Genomic DNA, 17,971 nt, shown 5'->3' with positions numbered 1-17,971 from the left:
GCTAAGTGCATTTAAACTGCTGCCTATTGCTTGTCATTAAACCTGATTCTGTGCTAAGTGTTTCTAACAGTTCTGGGAAAGGTCCTATTTTGCCCAGAAGATTGACTTCAAAAAAAAAAAAAAAACCACCAACCCACTCCACCCTCTCCATTTACAGTACCATATAACTTTATTTTGTCTAATGCCTTTTTCATACAAACTTTCTCCCTAAACACTTTTATTGAGTGAAGCGCATTTAGAGTTTATGAATAATAGAGGGAGAGCGAGGATGGTAAGAGCTGAGGTGCAGGAGGGGTGGGCTGGAAGGAGGATATCTCTGCTGAGCGCTGGCAGCGCGGGAGGGAAGGATGCTGCGTCCCAGAGGCTCTGGATTTACTGGTTCCCAAATTTTCCAAAATGCAGCCAGGCTGGTACCCAGAGCATCCCAACCCGCTGCATCGGAGCGGGGCTTAAACCGGGAAGCGATGCCCTGGGAACGGCGGGGAGAGGCAGCGATGTGGGGACCGATGGTTTGGCCAATGGAGCACCCTACGCGCCCACCCATGGGCTGGTGGGGTGTCGGGGTGCAGGGCGGGGAGGTGGCCTCGGGGGAGGCTGGTTTGCGCAGAGAGGGGGTCTGGTGCCCTCTCCTGGGGCAGGCCTTTAAAAGCACCCTGGCTTTGAGAATAAATAAGCGGTTAATAGATCCTTCTGCCGGAGCCCGGCAGTTGACTAGGGCTGTGGCTTCTCGTGTCTGTGGTCTTGGCTGTGCCATAAGTTACCCAAAGTCACCCCAGGGCGGAGAGCCGCCGCTCGGCCCCGCTCGCCCATGGTCCCTGCTTTTGCCAGGAGACATCTGCCCACCACCTTGCCCCATCCGTCTGTCCCGCGGTGCCCTCAGAGCATCTCATCGTGCTGGCGAGGTTTGGGTTTTTTGGGTTCAGCCAGGAGGTTTCACCTCATCCGAGTCACAGCATCACGTCCAGCTCCTTGAGTTGGTCCTCAGTGAAAATAAAACCCTTCAGAGCTGTGCAAAGGCTGCGGTCTGGGAGCGGAGTGATCCTGGTTTTCCAGGGTGGAAGCCATGGGGCTGTCACCTGGTTGTTGCACCACCAGCCCCGATGTGGGTTTTTTGGGCATAGGCAGAAGGAAAAGGGAAGATCAGGGAGGAGGAAGAATTTTCATCAGCTGAAACCAGTGCATGTGCGTGCATACCCCTGCTGCAGTGACAAACCAGATCAGAGGGCTTCATTTTTTAAAGGGCTTTTTTTCTTTATCTTTTTTTTGTGTTGACTGGCTACATTTCAAAACAAAATGTTTGCTTTTTTTTTTTTCCCACCTCCCTAAAATTGCATCTAATTCACCTTTCTCTGGCCACGTTTGGGTTTTTTTCAGTTGACTGGTACACTTTTTGGGGGTAAATTAATTAAACTGAAAATTTCCACTTAGTTAATTGTATGATGATGCCCAGACTGTGTGGACGAGGCATTATGGGACATGGTTTAATGGGCATGGTGGTGTTAGTTGATGGTTGGACTTGATGATCTTACAGGTCTTTTCCAACCTTAGTGATTCTGTGATCTTGCAGCAGTGCCGGGGAGGTGGGGAGGGGAGGACTCATCAGCTGGTTTTTACTGGGAAGCCTGGGAGAAGGGGGGCTTGTTGAACACTCAGGAGACTGTGTTGCATGGGGCAAGCGAGCGTGGAGGTGGAGCGAAGCAAAGACAGTCGAGCAGGGAGGTTGTGGGTCTTGAACGCTGTGGCGTGCAGGGTTTGGCCCTTTTTCTGGAGGGGAGGGATGCAGAAAATCCGTTTGCGTCGGCAGTGGGGCTGTGGCTGCAGGGCAGGGGAACGCGTGGACACAGGCGTCACCCAGGGTGGCCTCACTGGGGACAAATACGAGCTCCCACTTTTATTATAACATCCAGCTTGGAGGGATTAAATATCTGAGGTCAACCTGGCCTCAGACAGGAGTTATCCAAAGAGCTAGTGTTACTTATTTCTTTATTTTAACTCAGTTTTGATTTGTTTTGCATCTGTTTTGCTTCCCCGAGTTGCTCTGTAACCTCCTGGCTTTGGGGAAGGGATTTAAAATGTCAGGTTTGCTTTTATTTTAATGACAGAAATGTGCCTTTAAAAAACACACGTGGTTTTGGCTAACGAAAAGTCTTCGGGGATAACAGAGCTTCTAATTCCCGAATTTTATTCCCTTATTTAGCATTAACGCTACCATCTTTAATTACACCATAACGAGGGGTGTTTGCCTTGGCACCCCGCCCTTGCTCCCCGCTAAATTAATGTCAGGCTCAAAATGAGCGCCCTGCCCCAGCGCGTGGCTGAGCTGCGATCTATTTGAACGGATTAACGAGCCTGTAAATCTGCAAACAGGATTAGAAGCGAGAGCATCTTCCTTGAGCTCCCCCTCCTCGCCCGCGCCCCCCCGCCTCCTGCCCCACCGCCTGGTCCCCAGGCGGTGGGGCAGGAGGCGGGGGGGCGCGGGCGAGGAGGGGGAGCTTTATTTTTTCTCCAATCTAAATAGCAGGAATAAACTGGGTGTAAAGGGGGTGTAGCTCCTCGGGAGAGCCGCTGCGGAGAGTTGCTGGCGCGTTACGGGTACCCGGCGCTGCAAAGTTGCTGTTGCCCTGTCCTCTCTCTTTTAAGCGTCTTATTCTGCTTTGCAATCGGTCGCGACGATTAGGATCTTTTTTCTGTTAGTTAGTGGTTTTTCTCCCCCTTTTTAAGAGAAAAAGAGCGCTGACCAGGTAGGGCTGCTTGGCTTTAGTTGGGTGTTGTCCCCGTTCATCCCCCTCAGTAGCCGCACATGGGTGCTCTCTGCTGCGAGCATCCTCGGCCCCATTGCGAGCATCCTCAGCCCCATCGCGAGCATCCTCGGCCCCGTGCCCCGGCAAGCAGCCTGCCACCAAAGCCAGCTGGTGGAGCCAGTGCAGGGGGTATTGCCCCAAGCGCAAGCATCTCACAGGGATGCTTCAGCAAGATTTTGGGGCCAGTTAAACATGAAATCAGGCTCACGGCAGGATCAGTCAAGGAGCAGCACTCCTGCATCCTACAGGCTGCCTTGACTTGGCTCCGGGACCCCCAAACCCACCACCAAGATGCGTTCCAGCATCCTTGATGGCATGAAGGGGCGAAAGCGCATCCCTTGCAGCCGTTTCCCTGCCCCGGGCTTCTGTTTCCAGGCTGACCTCTGCCACCACGCGTTGGGTCAGAGGAGACGTTTCCGCTGCGGGCTGGGGACCTGCGCCGGGTCTCCCGACTCCTGTATTTATACATCCTGCACAGTGCTGGGTAATCAGAAAATGCAATATCGCTGTCACCAGCTCTCCGAAGACATCCAGCCTGAGTAATTTAACATGTCAGCGCCATCCATCATGGAGACGCAGCCGGCAAACAAATGCGGAGCGGCCGGAGGGGGCTGGGAGGTGGCTGGTGGAGCAGCTGCTGCCTGCACCCGCTGCCTGCACCCGCTGCCTGGCCACCTCGGCGGGGTGCGAGAGCAGAACGAGCACTGGAGATCACTGCCTCTGTCCACCCCCAGCCATCTGCCTGCACAAAAGGGACCAGGTCTGGCTCATGGGAAGGTGACAGAGGGACATGCCATGTCCTGCCTGCATGGGCAGTGTCCAGGTCCCTCTCCCAGGCAGAGGAGACAGCTCTGCCAAGCTCCAGAGGGGGAAAACGCTCTCATAGCTGGTGGCTGTCTCCCAGCCCTGGGCGCCGCCGGCAGCAGAAGAGCCCAGGACAGCCCCTGCTCGGCAGGAGAAGGGGACGTGCGGCAGAGCTGAGCCCTGGCCGGTCGCCCGAGGGCCTGCATTAGAAGCCCAGGTTAATTAAGATTTTCCTCGCTGATGCGAATGAGCCTTATTGGTTTTACCACTCTGCTGTGCCCTTCAAAACCCCGGTCCCTGGGTGCGGGTGTATCATGGTATTGGATGTTCGCTGTGATAACGGGGGTCTGAAGAGGGGCTGGCGGTGGGTTAGAGTTTGGGGTGCGAGTCTGTAAACCCCCCCAGATGCCACGTCCAAGCACTAAACGCTGCTCTGTGCAAGCACTGACCCCATCCTGCTGCTTTCTGGAGGAAAGGAGCTGGTAGAGCCTCTTCCTACCCCCCTGCTGAGGACACCCCCCTCCCCGAGGGCACTGCATGGCCAGGTTGGGGCATGGACAGGGCAGGAGCCACGTGCCAAACTCCCGGCGTCCTTCTGGCTCCTGCCAGCCACCTCTCATTGTGGTGATTAAGGATTTCGGAGGGCAGAAGGCACCGCTCGTTTTCTGTTCTCCTGCCAAGAAGTGGTAAAATTGTGCTTCTGCCTAGAATAAAGGATTTTTTAAAAACAGTAAAATATTTTAATGGCAGTTTAAAGGGCCACTGTCAACCCCCAGAGGCCTCTTTGTTTTAAACTCTGCAAGGATCGAAGGACTTCTGCCAGTTACTCTGTCGCTTTTTAAGTGTCCATTACTCCTTGGGGGGTCTGGTGGCTGAAGCGAGCTGGGCTCCAGCATCCTGCACCGGCTCCCCGCTCCGGGATGGAGACACCGGGTAAACCGTGGGCCAGCCCTGCTCCTTGCCACTGCTGTTGGTACCGGCTGCTGGCTTTATGGCGAACTGGATATTAGGAAAAATTTCTTTCCTGAGAGAGTGGTGAAGCACTGGAAGAGGCTGCCCAGGGAGGTGGTGGAGTCACCATCACTGGAGGGGTTCAAGGAACGTGTGGACGAGGCATTGTGGGACATGGTTTAATGGGCATGGGGGGGTTTGTTGATGGTTGGACTTTTGATGATCTTACAGGTCTTTTCCAAACGTAGTAATTCTGTGATTCTGGTGGAGCGGATGGGCCAAAGTGGGTGCTGAGGGAGGGAAGCCAAACCCTTACCATGCAGTGGGGTCCTGAGTGCCCCCCAAGTGCTGTATTCTCCCTATGCCTCTTGTCTCTGCTGGGTTTGCTTTGAAGCAAACACCTAAGATTCACTGTACTTCACCACATAGGTGTCCTTGGGGAGAGCAGCTTCTGCATTCAGAGGTTTTCTTTGTAAATAGATTGCAGTACATATGTAAAATACCTTCCTGGGGGTAGAAAGCATCTTCTTACGTTCACATCGCAATTGGCACCATGGGGTCTTGATTCTTGATGAGGACAATAAGAAACCAGCAAAATCATGGGTGGCAAAAGCCCCTGGTCGCTTCTGGTCACTCCAAGCAGAGCACCTGGGCTGGGAGCGGTGGATGCTGGCCAAATCCGGCAGCTCTGCCGAGGAGCTCCCAGCTCCCCCCCAGCTGCCGTGCATCCCAGCTGACATGGCTGATTTTTTCCCCTCTGTTGCTTGCAGGTGGGATCGGGTTTGGACGTGCCAAAGGAAACTCTGGCTCGGAGGCGGACGATGAAACCCAGCTAACTTTCTACACCGAGCAGTATCGGAGCCGGAGACGAAGCAAAGGTACAAAATGACATAGGCACCGGTGATGCGCATGGGCGTAAGAGGAAAAAAAATGGTTGAGCACCTTGACTGTTTCCATGGGTGATGCTGTCTGATGCTGCATGTGTCTAGGTAAGGACCGCACTACCAGTCTGTACTGGTAAGGACATCCCAAGATGTGCTGTTTGTGTGATGCAGCACCACGCAGGAGCCATAAATAGCATTTCCCGGTGATGTTGCTGAGGTTCTGTGTTTCTTTGATGCTTTCTAGTATCAGTTACGTTACAGATGTCCTGGCACTTCCCTAAAGCTGCACTGGCACGTGGTGGCTGTGTCCATCATCGTCCTGGCACCAGTGCAGCTCTCGGGGATAGTCACCTTGGCAAGTCCTTGCTCCAAACTCCTGTTTTCTGCCCTTTATTTCCCGTGCAAAGCACCCGTCGGACGGAAGTTTCCCAGCCTTCCTCTCGGCACAAAGGCAATTAAAAGGAACAAATTCAAAATGAGGGCTGGGGCAGGGATTTGTAGACCGGGGTCCCTTCAGGCTTTTTTGTGAGTTAGAGGAGCTGAGAAACTGAAATATCATCCGCAGTTTGAAATTAGTGTCCGCGTTTCCTCCGGTCGCATCACGCTGGATCAGTTTTGTTCGGGTCCCTTGGACCAGGTTCTTTGGCGGAGGACGGGGCGAGCCTTGCTGCTGCTGTATTTGAAAAATCACTGTTAGGAAATAACTACGTTGGGAAGCAATTTAAAAATTGCACAGTGGGTCTGCTTCCTTCATTTGTTTTCTGTATTAAGCCGGGCATCGGCAGAGCACAGCACGCCAGATAGATGCCGGCGCCCACCGCAGCAAACGCGGCCCCATTTGTTTCAATGATTAGGCATTCCGATAAATGCTCGCGATGTGTTTATTTGAATGTGAAATTACCTCAACACCTCTGATCAGCTTGATGATTGCACGCGGGAATAGACACACGCATGTACAGGGGTGTATTGCATTTGTTCCTGCCGAAAGGCTGGGCATTCAATGTTTGTTTTTTTCTTTTTCCGTGTGTTTTAGAACCACGAGAAATTCTCACCGAGTTTAAAATGAGCTTTTGATGAAAAGCAGGGAGAGAATTCGTGAGTTAAAGTTACCTGTTGCAGTATGAACATAGCTGTGTTACAGGTAAAATGATTTGCGAGAGAAGGAAGAAATTGGTTGTGTTGCAAAAGGTGTGAAAAGAAATGGTCCCAAAAAGTCGCTGGTGCAGGGGGGAAATTTCCCAAGTGCTGAAGTAGTTTTTTCCAACGAATTGCTCTGAAATACTGGGCTGGGTGTGAAAGTCCTTGGGTACTTTGGAAAAGTCGCTGAAGATTGAGGTTTTTTTTCAGCTACCACAAGGGAAGGGGGAGATGGCGCGTGAGCAAGGTGTGGAAAACTGTGTTTTAATGAAAAGCAGATAAATCTTTGCTTTCCTGCTGCCTTGACACCATTCCCCGTGAGGTCAAGTGCTCTGTCAGTCTCTCGAAACGCGCTCGTGCTGTATAGCGGGTACAAAGGTACTCTTATTGACATACGCATTGGCTTTGGGTTGTTTGTTTAAGCTTCTGCGTAGGGCAAATATAAAGGAATAGATAAATAGGATGAATTCTTTTCTTTTTCTTTGAATAAGCTGTTGTTCACCTGGGCAGCTTTGATGGCTGGGTTTGAAGGGAATTCAGGAGGAAGCTGCCTCGCACGGTTGCACAGAGCTGGCTGTTAGATCTACGTTAGTGTTTGAGTGATGCTGCGAGAACCTGGTTTGTTCGTGTTCGGTGGTGGCTAACCGAGGGAATTGTCTTGCATAAAGTCCCCATTGTATTTCCTCTCCTGTCTAGCTAAATTTTGCCATTGCTGTGTCCTTGAAAGCAATTTTCCATTATCCTTTCATTGACTCCTCTCCCTTGTGGAAGGAAAGCAATAGCTTAGTGGGAAGTCACAGTACCAAACTCATAATTACAAGTTCAGCAAAGATCCATAATTGGACGAGATCATAACTCTAATAGAGAAGGATGCGTCGTCAGATACGGTTAATTCTTACAATGATGTTCCCGTATCGATTTCGCCGTGGTTGCGTGTCATTGCAGGTGCCGTGAGATAGTTATCAGGTCCAAGGAGAGACATTCCTCAGGGTTTCTCTCCTTGGATTAGGTTTTGCAGGATTGAGCCTAATTACTGATACTGTCAAGGCATTGATCCCAGCCGATGCGATGGGATGTTTCCACTTAGATGGCGCGGAAGTTCGGTTTTACTTTGAGCTTTGTTGAATTCAGCTGGTTAAGTGGTCGTGGGCTTTGTTTGTCTCCTCTAGAAGAAAGACTGCAGGTGTCACAGTGCCTTGGCAAGGTAAATTAAAGGGACATTCCCATAGGTAAATATTGATTAAGGGAGAGCTTGTTCTGGTAGCTCAGGAGGAGCAGACTCGTTGATACCTGGCTTTCAGCGCTGGAATACACAGATAAGGAAGCGATCAATCTGGGCACAGAGGCAGGGATGGCCAAGGCATCACCTTCTGTGGTCCCAGCACGCTGCACCATGCATCCCAGCTTCTAGGTCTGTGGGATCCCCTTACACTGATGTTTCCCTGTCTTTGGAAAGTCTGCAGAGAAGTTAGAGTGGGGAAGAGCATAAGAAATAATGCAGAGGAGATTTTTCCCTTGGAGCCTTGGTCCTTGTCTGCTGTTGGGCTCAGCCCCATCTTTGGGATTTGAGCTGGGAGAGGCAGTGCTGGTCACCGGTGTCTCTGGGGAGCTGGCTCATGCTCAGTGCTCTGTTCGTACCCGTCTTCAGCGAGGCATCTCTTTTCTTCACCATGGCCCTGTGCCCACGCCAGCTCTCCACTCTCTGCTTCTTTTTGATGGATCAGTGTGAGCTCCGCTCTGGATGGCAGCGCTGGTGGCAGGGCTGGCATGCAGTTCCAAGGGAGCTGGAATTTGGACTTCATGTCCCGCTTTTCCAAATGAAACAGGTCCTGGGAGAGGCTGTCTGGCTACGTGGAGCTCCGTGCTCGGAGGCTGGAGGGACCCTCAGCTGGGGCTGGGGATGGCTGGTTTGCTCCTTCCTGCTAACCCTCATTACTGACTCTGGGAGATTTTCCAGAAATGAGGTTTTCTTGCAAGCTGTTTGTAACAGGTTTGTGCCCCCCAGGGCTCTGCTTGCTGGGGGAGCTGGCTCTCCCCTTTCCCACTCCCCTGGGAGAATTGGGAAGTGTGGGAACCTCCCCGCATGCCGGCTGTGGTACAGGGATAGCTCTTGTCTCCAGGGCTGTACCTTTCACCAGTGCTGACCTCGCCATGAGAGGGAACCTGCCAGTGTTGCAGAGATGCTAATCCACTTCCCCAGCTGCCTGTCACGGGCGATACCAAGCTTTGATACTTACTCAGTTCCTCTGGTCTCCTGAGCAGCGTGGGATGTGTTCAGTCAGGTCCCCCTCTGTGTTCGAGAGGAAAATATTAGTAGCAAATCCCCCCCCACCCCCCAAAACAGGGAGGCAGAGCCCTATGCACAAACCTTGCCTTGCACGGCGCATTGCTCCTGCTCCAGCCCTCTTGCTCCAGGCTGCTGGTTGTCTCCTGCCCAGCAAAATATATTCAGCTTCGGGTCTGGCTTTGCAGCCCTGAGCTCCCCAGGTCGCATGCAGTGCCTGCCCGATGGCTATTCAAATAGAGAGAAGGATGGGGCGGGGGGAGGAAAAAAGGGGCATCGTAACTCCAGGGCCATACCAGGCTCCCTGCAGCAGTGGGCTGGCCCCCGTGCTCTGTGCTGTTGCAGCTTCTCAAGGACTTGGTGAGTCTAAGGTGAGGCGTGAGCGAGCCTTCCCCACCTCTGTCTGCTTCCTCGGGCCCCGGCGCAGCTGCTCTGTAACACGGAAACATTCCTGCTCTTTTAAAGCCCTTTCCAGGAGAAGGTTTCTAAGGGATAAATGAAGAATAAATTGGCATCACATCATGTCTGCAGGGCAGATGCTGTGCAGCTTCCTGGGTTAGGGGAAACTGAGGCAGGGAAAGTGACGGCATCGTATGGAGACCCTGCGAGGGGCTGAGCATCCCAACCCCGTCCATCTCAGAGACCTGGAGAGCCTCTGGCCCTGCCTGCCGCCCGGCCGTTGTCTGAGCCCCTGGGACCTGCCGGGAGCCGCCGTGGCTGCTGGCAAGCCCCCGGGACTGGGGCTTGGGCTGATCTTGCTCCCCACTCGTCGAGCAGAAAGGTCGGGTACAGAGAGTCGCTGGAAACCCGGATACAAAGCGGAGCTCTGGGTGCAAGCGCCAAGCGATGCTGTTGATACCGTGATGGTTGAGGTGTGCTGGAGGGCGCCCAGCACAGTGACACGGCTGGGGGGGGGTCTCTCATCGGACGTCCTCAGCTGGCTGCTGCTCTTCAAGCAGGCTCTAGCATCTGCTTCAGCCCGAGCCACACCACCCCGAGCCCGTTCCTCCACGCTCGGGTCTGGGATCGCTTCACCCCTCTCGGCATTGCCTCTATTGCAGCCTGTTAAAAGAGGAGGGGGAAAATACATCGCACCCTGTTTTCATGCTTTAGTTGCATCCAGGTAGTACCTTCCCATCCCAGCAACCTGCTCCCATCCCAGGAGAGCTCCCTGACACCCCAGGGAAGGGAGGACGTGGTTTTGGGATGCTCCTCAGCTGACGTCTCCATGAGCAAGGCACCGGGCTGTTTCCATAGCACGCGGTGATGGTTTAGACAAATTAGCAGAGCCCAATTATGTACCTTGGATTGGTGTCAGCCGCGCGTGTGTGCGCGCATGTGTGTGCCTTGCTGGCTGGCGAAGTCTTCTGAGGGCTGTTAGAGAAATGAGACGCTGAGCTTTGATCTGCCTCTGTATTTGGTGTTTAAAACAAGGCCTTTTATAAGGGAATATTAGGTATTCGGAGTCTGTTACATATGAGGAAGCTTCGCTTTGATCCTCTCCTGTCTCCAGAGGCAGCAGACACTTATTATTTCATGGGGAACTAAACGAAATGCAGAATAAAATTTGGGTACCGTTCTCCATGCTCTGCCGGTGAGCCCGGTCCCGCCGGGGCTGAGCGAATGCCGCGGGCAGCGCGTCACCCCGTCTCTGCCGTGGTCCTCGGGGAATCGCCGCCCTGGGTCTGCACCAGGTTCAGCTCACCATGCCGGCAGCCTTCAAACTGGGGGAGACGCCGCCGGGAATCAAATGGGAGACAAAAGGCGATAAAGCAAACACGTTGATTTGGGTTGCTTACAGTAGCAAGAGGAAGTAATGGGTCTGTCTGTGCTCAGGGAGCCTTCTCCCTCCCTGCCGGCGCTGGCAGCCCCGTGGCAGCTTGGCTGCGGTGTCCCCTCCTCGTGCGGTCAGCCCGCGGCGCAGCCGGCTGTGCCCCAGCTTCCCCGGGAAGGGGACACACAGCCGCTCGCTGCAGGGACAGACGGACAGGTCAGTGCTGGTGTCTGACACACGCCGCACTGGTTTGTGGCGTGTGGAACCGTGCTGCTCTCTGTGAGGCTGGGGAAGAACACCCCGCAAGGACAACTGGTGTCCCACGCGACCTGGACATCCCCAAATCTCTGGCGATGAGACACCTTCGTGATACGAGTCTCGTCTTTACCTCCCAGAGCTCTGGGGTCCATCACCCCCCAAGGCTGCACCGCAGACCCCCACGGTGGTGCCGGTGAGGGACACTGTTCGTTTCCAACCTTTCTCGGCTCTCAAAGGCTTTGTCATGGATGCTGGTTTTCCAGCGCGCAAACAAACGTGGTGCTTTTGCGTGATGGCTTATTTTGCTCACAGAACAAGCAGGCGCCGCATCAGCACGTAAAAGCCACCCAGAGCCCATCTCCGTCTGCGCGGTGCAGCTGGGCTGGGGTTGCTCCTCTTTGGTCCGGTGAATCCCCGGTGGCTGTAGGTATGGGGGTGCGCACACGCTCCTGCCTGTGCCGGGGTACTGAGCTTTGGGGGAGAGGGGCCGCTGCGGGAAGCGTGAGCTGGGGAGCAGAGCGATCCACAATTAAAGCGGTCGTGGTGCCGCGGCAGCCACAGGCTCTTTAACTTCCCTGGACTGCGCTAGAGATAACGGCTTTTACATCTGTTCCTGGAGGCAGTGTGGGTCTTTCTATTTATTTATTTATTTTTTGATTGTATCTGATACAGCCTCGGCGAGTAATTGAGTGTTTGAGAGTGAAAAATTATCTCTCCGGCTTGGCCCTTATCTTGACAGCAAAGCAACACTTTTAATTTAATTTTGTTCAGAGCATGTGGGTAACAAATTTCACTAATCGCTCTGCTGTCGCCCTCCGCATGGTAACGAGTCTCTTGTTTCCCAGGAAGCAGAACATAAACACGGCGCTGGATGCGGGCGGGAGGCGGGCGAGGGTTAGCACCGGCTGGAAAATGAAGACTCGTTTCGGCACCGATGCTCGGCACGCCCGTGACGCGATGGATTCGTCTCCTGGCAGGAGCATGGGGAGAAGCGGGAGGAGGCAGAGGGTGGTGGACATCACGCCGTGCTGGTGAAGCTTGCCCTTGCGCAGCGGTTGGCTGCGGGGGAAACTGAGGCACGGAGGGGATGTGCCCCAACCGTGGGGAGCTGTTGCAGAGCAGAGATTTTTAGTTCCCCTTTGCTGGGCCATTTTGCATCCATTCCAAAAATAACGGAGGGAGGGGAAAGATATTTTGCATTTGGCTTTGGAGATCCCAGCCCAATTCCCAGATCCCCAGGCAACGGCCCGGCTCCGCCTGCGGGGTGGCGATGGGAGAGCGGGCAGGGCCTGGATGGGCAGCGCGGAGGGTGCTGGGGCATCTCCTGCCGGGTCCTGAGCCCTCCGTGGCGGCCTGGCCTCCATCACGGCTCCCTCCCAGTCTCCAAAATCAATTCAGCTGTCTAACTAGCCCTTCACTCGCCGAGTGCAATCCTCCCTGGGCTGTGACTCAACACGAGCCATTTCATAATGATTACTTTTTCTTCTCTTTTTTCCTGTAGGAATAATGTTTTCGTTACACTGTGTTGAAAATTGCTTTCCCTCCTCCTTAAAATGAAGCCTTCCACTCAGTTTTGCCTTTGTGTTTGTATATTGTAAAATTGGGACTCATTTGGAGTTTAAAACAAAAAAAAAAATCAGGCCTTAATTTCAGGAGAAGTGTTTCCATTGATTTGTGTGAAAGAAAATTCCAGTGCAGGCAATCTCTGCCTTTAAATATGTAACTGTTTCTTTAATGTGATTTTATCTCAACTGATTCAGCACTGAGAACATGAAAGCAAAACTGACTTCATTGATTTTAATTGTCCATGCCCAAAGAAATGCAAAAAATGTAACAGCGCCAGGAGAGCAAATTGGGTTTGCCCAAACTCTGCCCGCTTTGCTGTGCTGGGAGAGGTCTAAGACATGCGGGCAGGAGACCCTGGGGGTGATGGAGCTGGTGGGTCAGCAAAGACCAGCACCTCAGCCTGTGCCACCTCCGTCATCTCCGTTTCCCCCGGCCCTCCGCTGCCCCTTCCTTGCCCAGCCTTCAGGGCTTGTCCCTTCCCTCCTCTTCCCCCTTCTTCCTCCTCGTGATTGAAATTTGCTGGCGGCGTCTCCCTGCGAGCTGCAGGCACGGTGTTATAGAGCAAAGGGGGAGCATCACCGGCAACTGTATAAATAGGACGTAAATACATTTATTCAGTACATGAGGCATTGAAACTCCAGAAGCACGTAAAGGGCCGAGGCTCAGGCTGCTGGAGGAGCGCAAGAGCTCGCTGGGGCGTGCGGTGCAGGCTGCGGTGCGCACCAGAGCTCAGCCGCCGAACCCTTGACCTTGCCGTGGGGTTCGGCTGCTCGACCCCGACCTCCCCGTGGTGGCCGTGCCACTGCTCGGCATCCTCCTCTGCCTGCCCCACACCCCAGGGCTGCCTTTTCTGCAGCCCCCCCGTGCCGTACCGAAGGATGCATGGGCTAATTGCTAGTGCGTAATTCATAAATGTTAATAATATTAATCTGATTCAGCATGTGCTTAGCAAGATCAAATCCTATATAAATCCAGAAGTGTCTGATCTCACCCTTCTGCTGCACAGCGCAGCCGTCTTTCCCCCTCGCTTTACCCCCATCCCTTCTTGTGTGCACCCTCTCTGCCTTCATGGAGGTGAGAGGGGTCTCCCCGGGGGTCTTCCCTGGCACGGGGGGAACAAAGCCGCCACTTCGGGGCTGATCCCCATCCTGCTGACTCTGGGGATGAGGCTGGGGACAGCCGTGTTCCCAAACCCTGACCCAGATCCAGACTAGATGTGAGCGCTTTCACTCGGGATTTGTCCAAGGCAGCGATGGAGCCAAGGAGAGGCTGAGGCCAGGCGCTGTAGAGAGGGTACGCAATGAAACGCCTGCTCGTGCTCTCATCCTGCTGCTCAGATGCTGCTTGGGGGGTTCATTGCATCAGCATCCATCCGCTTCTAAGAGAAGCAGCTGTGGGGAGAGTGGTCCATGAAGGCTTAGTGGGGACCGTGGCGTGGGAGAGCTGCATCTGGCTGGAAGGAGGGTTTCCCATCCCATCCCGTCCCATCCCATCCCGTGTGTCTGGTATGGTGGAGAAAGAGGGACCATCCTGACGTGGAAGGGGTGGGGAGGCCGTGGCGAGGGGCGGAGGTGCAGAGCAGGGAGGGGACACAGGCAGCGCTGCTCCCCGGCATGGGGGTGCTCCGTGGCAAGAGCTGCCTGCCAGCACCGCTGCTCATTTTAATTGGTGTTTGATTTGATTCGACATGATCTCCCGCTTGTAAAACACCTCGAGATGTTTCTGTGTGTGAGGGTGTCCTGGAAACGCTGTTGTGCCATATTAATGAGCCTCTGCTGGAACATAAAGAAGGATCATTAGGAGCACCCAACTCCTCTGACCTGCCAGCAGCAGTGGCCTGCGTTGGGAGCCGCGTGGGGATGCCAGGGATGCGAGATGGGCTGCGGTGGGCTTGCTGCTCCCGGGGGGTGCCGGAGGAGCTGCTCGCCCCGCGTCGGGCGCTTCTGCATGCAGCACGGCACAGCGGCCAGGCGCTGGTGGCTGCGCCGCGCGTTGCTAAGCAGTTCAGGCACTCGCTGTTCTCCCGCTCGGTTTCCCCAGCCCTGTCTTCCTCGGGTGGTAGAAATACATTTTAATATCCGAGTAGCCACGAAACAGTCTGTATTATGCTATTATCTCCGGGGGGGCGGTGAAGATTGCAAAGCACTTGGTGTTTAACACCCACATATGGCTAACACCATGGGCTGTGTGCTGATAAAGATGGAGTAATTAAAGTTTATTTTTTTATAGACTAATCTCCCAAGCATGTATTTATGAGCCTGATTTAGAAACATCATATTACCAAGAGCGCGGGATATTTGTGTTGCTCGTAAATCCATACGTATTCTGAACAGGCCTTTTTTTTTTTTCTTCTTCTTTTTAAATTTAGGCAGCACTGCCAATATTAAAAAGAAATGAGCTCGGAGTTCTGCTGGGTTTTTTCCCCCCCCTGTCCTTTAGGTGGGCAAGGAAAAGTGTACAAAGCAGCGAGTAATTAACTGCACGAGAAAACGATATTTCAAAGGAGACACGGTGCGTTTGGAGGGGCTGTTTGCAGAGTGTTTACACCGGTGGCTTTGAATTTATCTTCATCTTGCAGCAGGTGCAAAATCTTCGGGGGAACGTGGTGCTTTGCGAGCTGTTTCTGAGCTGTCTGCAGAGGGACCCGCATCTTCTCCGGCAGGCTGGAGCCGGGCTGATTGGCACCGGTGCTTATGTGGGGAAAAAGTCCTGGGTGGGAAAGGTGGTGGTGGCAGAAGCCCCTCTGACCACAGTGCTGGCTACTCCTCTTGTCTTCCAGTCTAATTAAGCTGTTGTTAATTGGATCACTAGCAGGAAGCATCTTGGGTATGATTCTACCCTAAAACAGAGCAGTTTGCCTTTCCTTTCTACTTCTTTCTCCTTTGCTTTTGCAGGCTGGGGGGGAGAGGTTATTCCTCCTCGTTGGGGAAGAAGTCATTTCTTCTTCATCCTCGTCGTGTGTCCTGCCTGCTGCTCTGCCTGCTCCTTGGGCGCAGGCTCCCCACGTCTGCCTCCCCTGGGAGCCACCGTGGGCCATCACTTTCCCCCCAAAACAGCCCAGCTGAGTGCTCGGGCACCTGCTCACTCTGTTGCAACCATCCAAAATGCAACAGAAACATGTTGAATTAAAAGTGTAGAGAGGTCATCTCAATATACGAAGGATTTATTAGGGCAGAGGGATCTGGGGAGCGAGTTTGGTCTCAGCCATGCCTGGTCACCACCTTCCTTTTGGGTTTTTTGGACCCCACAAGACCCAAACAAAGGCTTGCGTTGGGTGCTGAGGCTCTCGGGGCTCCTGAGTTCCATCAGCCATCCATGAAGGTCTTGCATTCCCCCCCCAAGCTTCCTCCTCTTGGTAAAGGAGGTTGATACCAGCCTGTCCAGTGGACCTGGGTTTGCAAGTCTGCACTTTAAACACCTCCCTGGAAGCCTAGAGATGACAAGGAGAGGAGGGAAAGAGCAGGCTTCAGCCTGGTAGAGCTCTTGCCTGCGGCATTGTGGTTTATGTGGTGCTGCCTGACTTACCGAGCTGGGTTTGGATCCTCTCCAAGGCCAAGGAAGGAATGGATCATGTTGTCTCGCTTCTTGAACAGGAGTATGAAGCCTCAGTGAACCCGTTCAGGTTGGTTTCGTTAGCAGTGGCTTGCTAAGAATATATTTGCTTGTGGTTTGAGAGGCCTGACATGAAGCTGTTTATCTCCAGATGGGTGTTTAAACGCAGCACAGGAGTGCTTCTGCTGGAGCATCAGTGGTCTGAAGAGCAGGCGATGGGATGGAAAATGGGAGCCGTGTCCCTTTCTTTAAAGAATGAGGGAAGGATCTGCTTTTCCTGCAGCCTACCTTCAAACCTGTCAGCAAACTGGCTGTGAGCAATGAAGAGTTGAGCTGGAAATCCAATTTCTGCTCAAACAGAAAACCTGTTGTTTTGGTTCAGTTGGTCAAAGCCAACATCAGGCAGTTCTGGAGGTCAATAATTAGCACCGTGATGGAAATGAGCGGGGAGCGAGGAAGGTAGTTACAGGAGACTTGTAGCACATTGTCCCTTTCCTTGGGCAGCCAAGCTCAAACTCGTTGAGCTGTAATGGGCTTTTTGCTGTTTCAAGCTCCTGTGCCCCTCTCTTCTTAGTCACGGGGAAAGAAGAATCCACATGGACTGATGGGGATGGGAGCTCCCAGCTCCTAATTCCTCCAGCTCCACTCTGGCTGCAGGATGGTGAAAGCTGCCATCGTACCTGTGATTCAGGCTCTTTGTGAAAAGGGGATAATACTCGTCTAACTCATAAGGGATTTGTGATTTAATGTTTGCAAAGCACTTTAAGACCCTGGATTGAAAGGTGATTTATAATGGTAAAATCCAGTGTTCTCTGGTCTATTGTATACTTGGCTGTGTCCAATTATCCTGATGGAGGCTTTTTTCCTTCTTTTTTCTTTTTCCCTTTTTTCTTTTTCGCATTCGTGTAGTAACTCCAAGCAAACGCAGGGTTTGTGGCAGGCACAGTATGCCCAGCGAGAGGATGAGTTTGCCTCCCGAGGAGGTGCTAACTTATGCTGATGATATGAATAAAGATTGGGAAGAAAAAAAGGGGATCGCAAGGTGAAGGGCACAGGAGATTGGCGATAAAGCTGTGAAACAGGGGTGGGAAGGCTGTTTAGATGATGCATGCATAAGGAAAGTGAAAGATGCTTCATAAATAATCAATTTGCAGAGTCCTGTCGGTCGCAGCGATGGGAGTATTTTCCAGGAGATCAGCCACTTCTCCTGTCCTGCAAATGCTGGTTGGAGCATCCACTGTGCAGGCTCCATCCTGCGGCAGGGGATGCTTTGGTGGAACATGCTGCCCTGCCTGGAAAACACAGGTCGTGCCATGGGCTCAGCCGGAGCGTGAGATCCCTGCCCTGGCACCAGCATCTCTAACAGAACCTTTGGTCAAATTACAGGGTGTGCAAGTGCTAACTTGCTGGATGTATTTCCCGTTCAATTTTCAAAGTGATTCTTTTTAAATCTTGCTTTGCTGATGAGGTGACAAGGGCCGTGGAGCAAGGGAGGAAAGGCTGGATTGGCTTCCAAAAATAAATAAGTGTCCTCGCCTGAATCCTGAGCAGGGACGCGGTCAGGTCTGCTGGGAGCTCCGTCATCTCAGCCGCACCATCATAGACTGTGCAGTGCCTGGAGTTAATTGCCAGGCTGTGCCCTCTCCTTGGCATTGCTGTACTCCTCAAGTGGGTTTTAAGTGGCGTCCCAAGCACCGGAGAAAGGAACCAGCTGCTCCGGGAGGTGTCTGTTGTTAGCTTTGAGCAAAGCGGAGCGTTGCTGCGAGGTCTTGGACTAGGTGGCCGCGGGGGATGCGGTGTGGTTGGAGCAGCGGTGGGGCAGGCCCCGGCTCTGGAGGGGCAGGGCGGGGAGGGGACCAGGGGTGCCCCAAGGATGCGGACTCCAGGGCTGCTCCCTTCTTGGGTAGTGGAGACCTGTTGATGTGGTAGCCACGGCCAGGGGACAGTTTCTCCTGGTCAC

General features: G+C 53.3%; 1 protein-coding gene across 1 annotated transcript in view; it reads left to right on the top strand.

Moving 5' to 3' along the window:
• The window catches only part of ASTN2 (astrotactin 2), a 362,612-nt gene that overhangs the window by 117,657 nt on the left and 226,984 nt on the right, over positions 1–17,971 (top strand). The window contains exon 5 of the mRNA XM_059828642.1: positions 5,327–5,434. Coding sequence (XP_059684625.1) covers positions 5,327–5,434 — 108 coding nt within the window. The remainder of the gene's footprint in view (positions 1–5,326; positions 5,435–17,971) is intronic.

The sequence above is a fragment of the Gavia stellata genome, chromosome 24 (assembly GCF_030936135.1).
Source record: "Gavia stellata isolate bGavSte3 chromosome 24, bGavSte3.hap2, whole genome shotgun sequence".
Taxonomy (NCBI): domain Eukaryota; kingdom Metazoa; phylum Chordata; class Aves; order Gaviiformes; family Gaviidae; genus Gavia; species Gavia stellata.
Note: the sequence above shows the minus strand (reverse complement) of the source record. Positions and strands in the feature narration are given on the sequence as shown.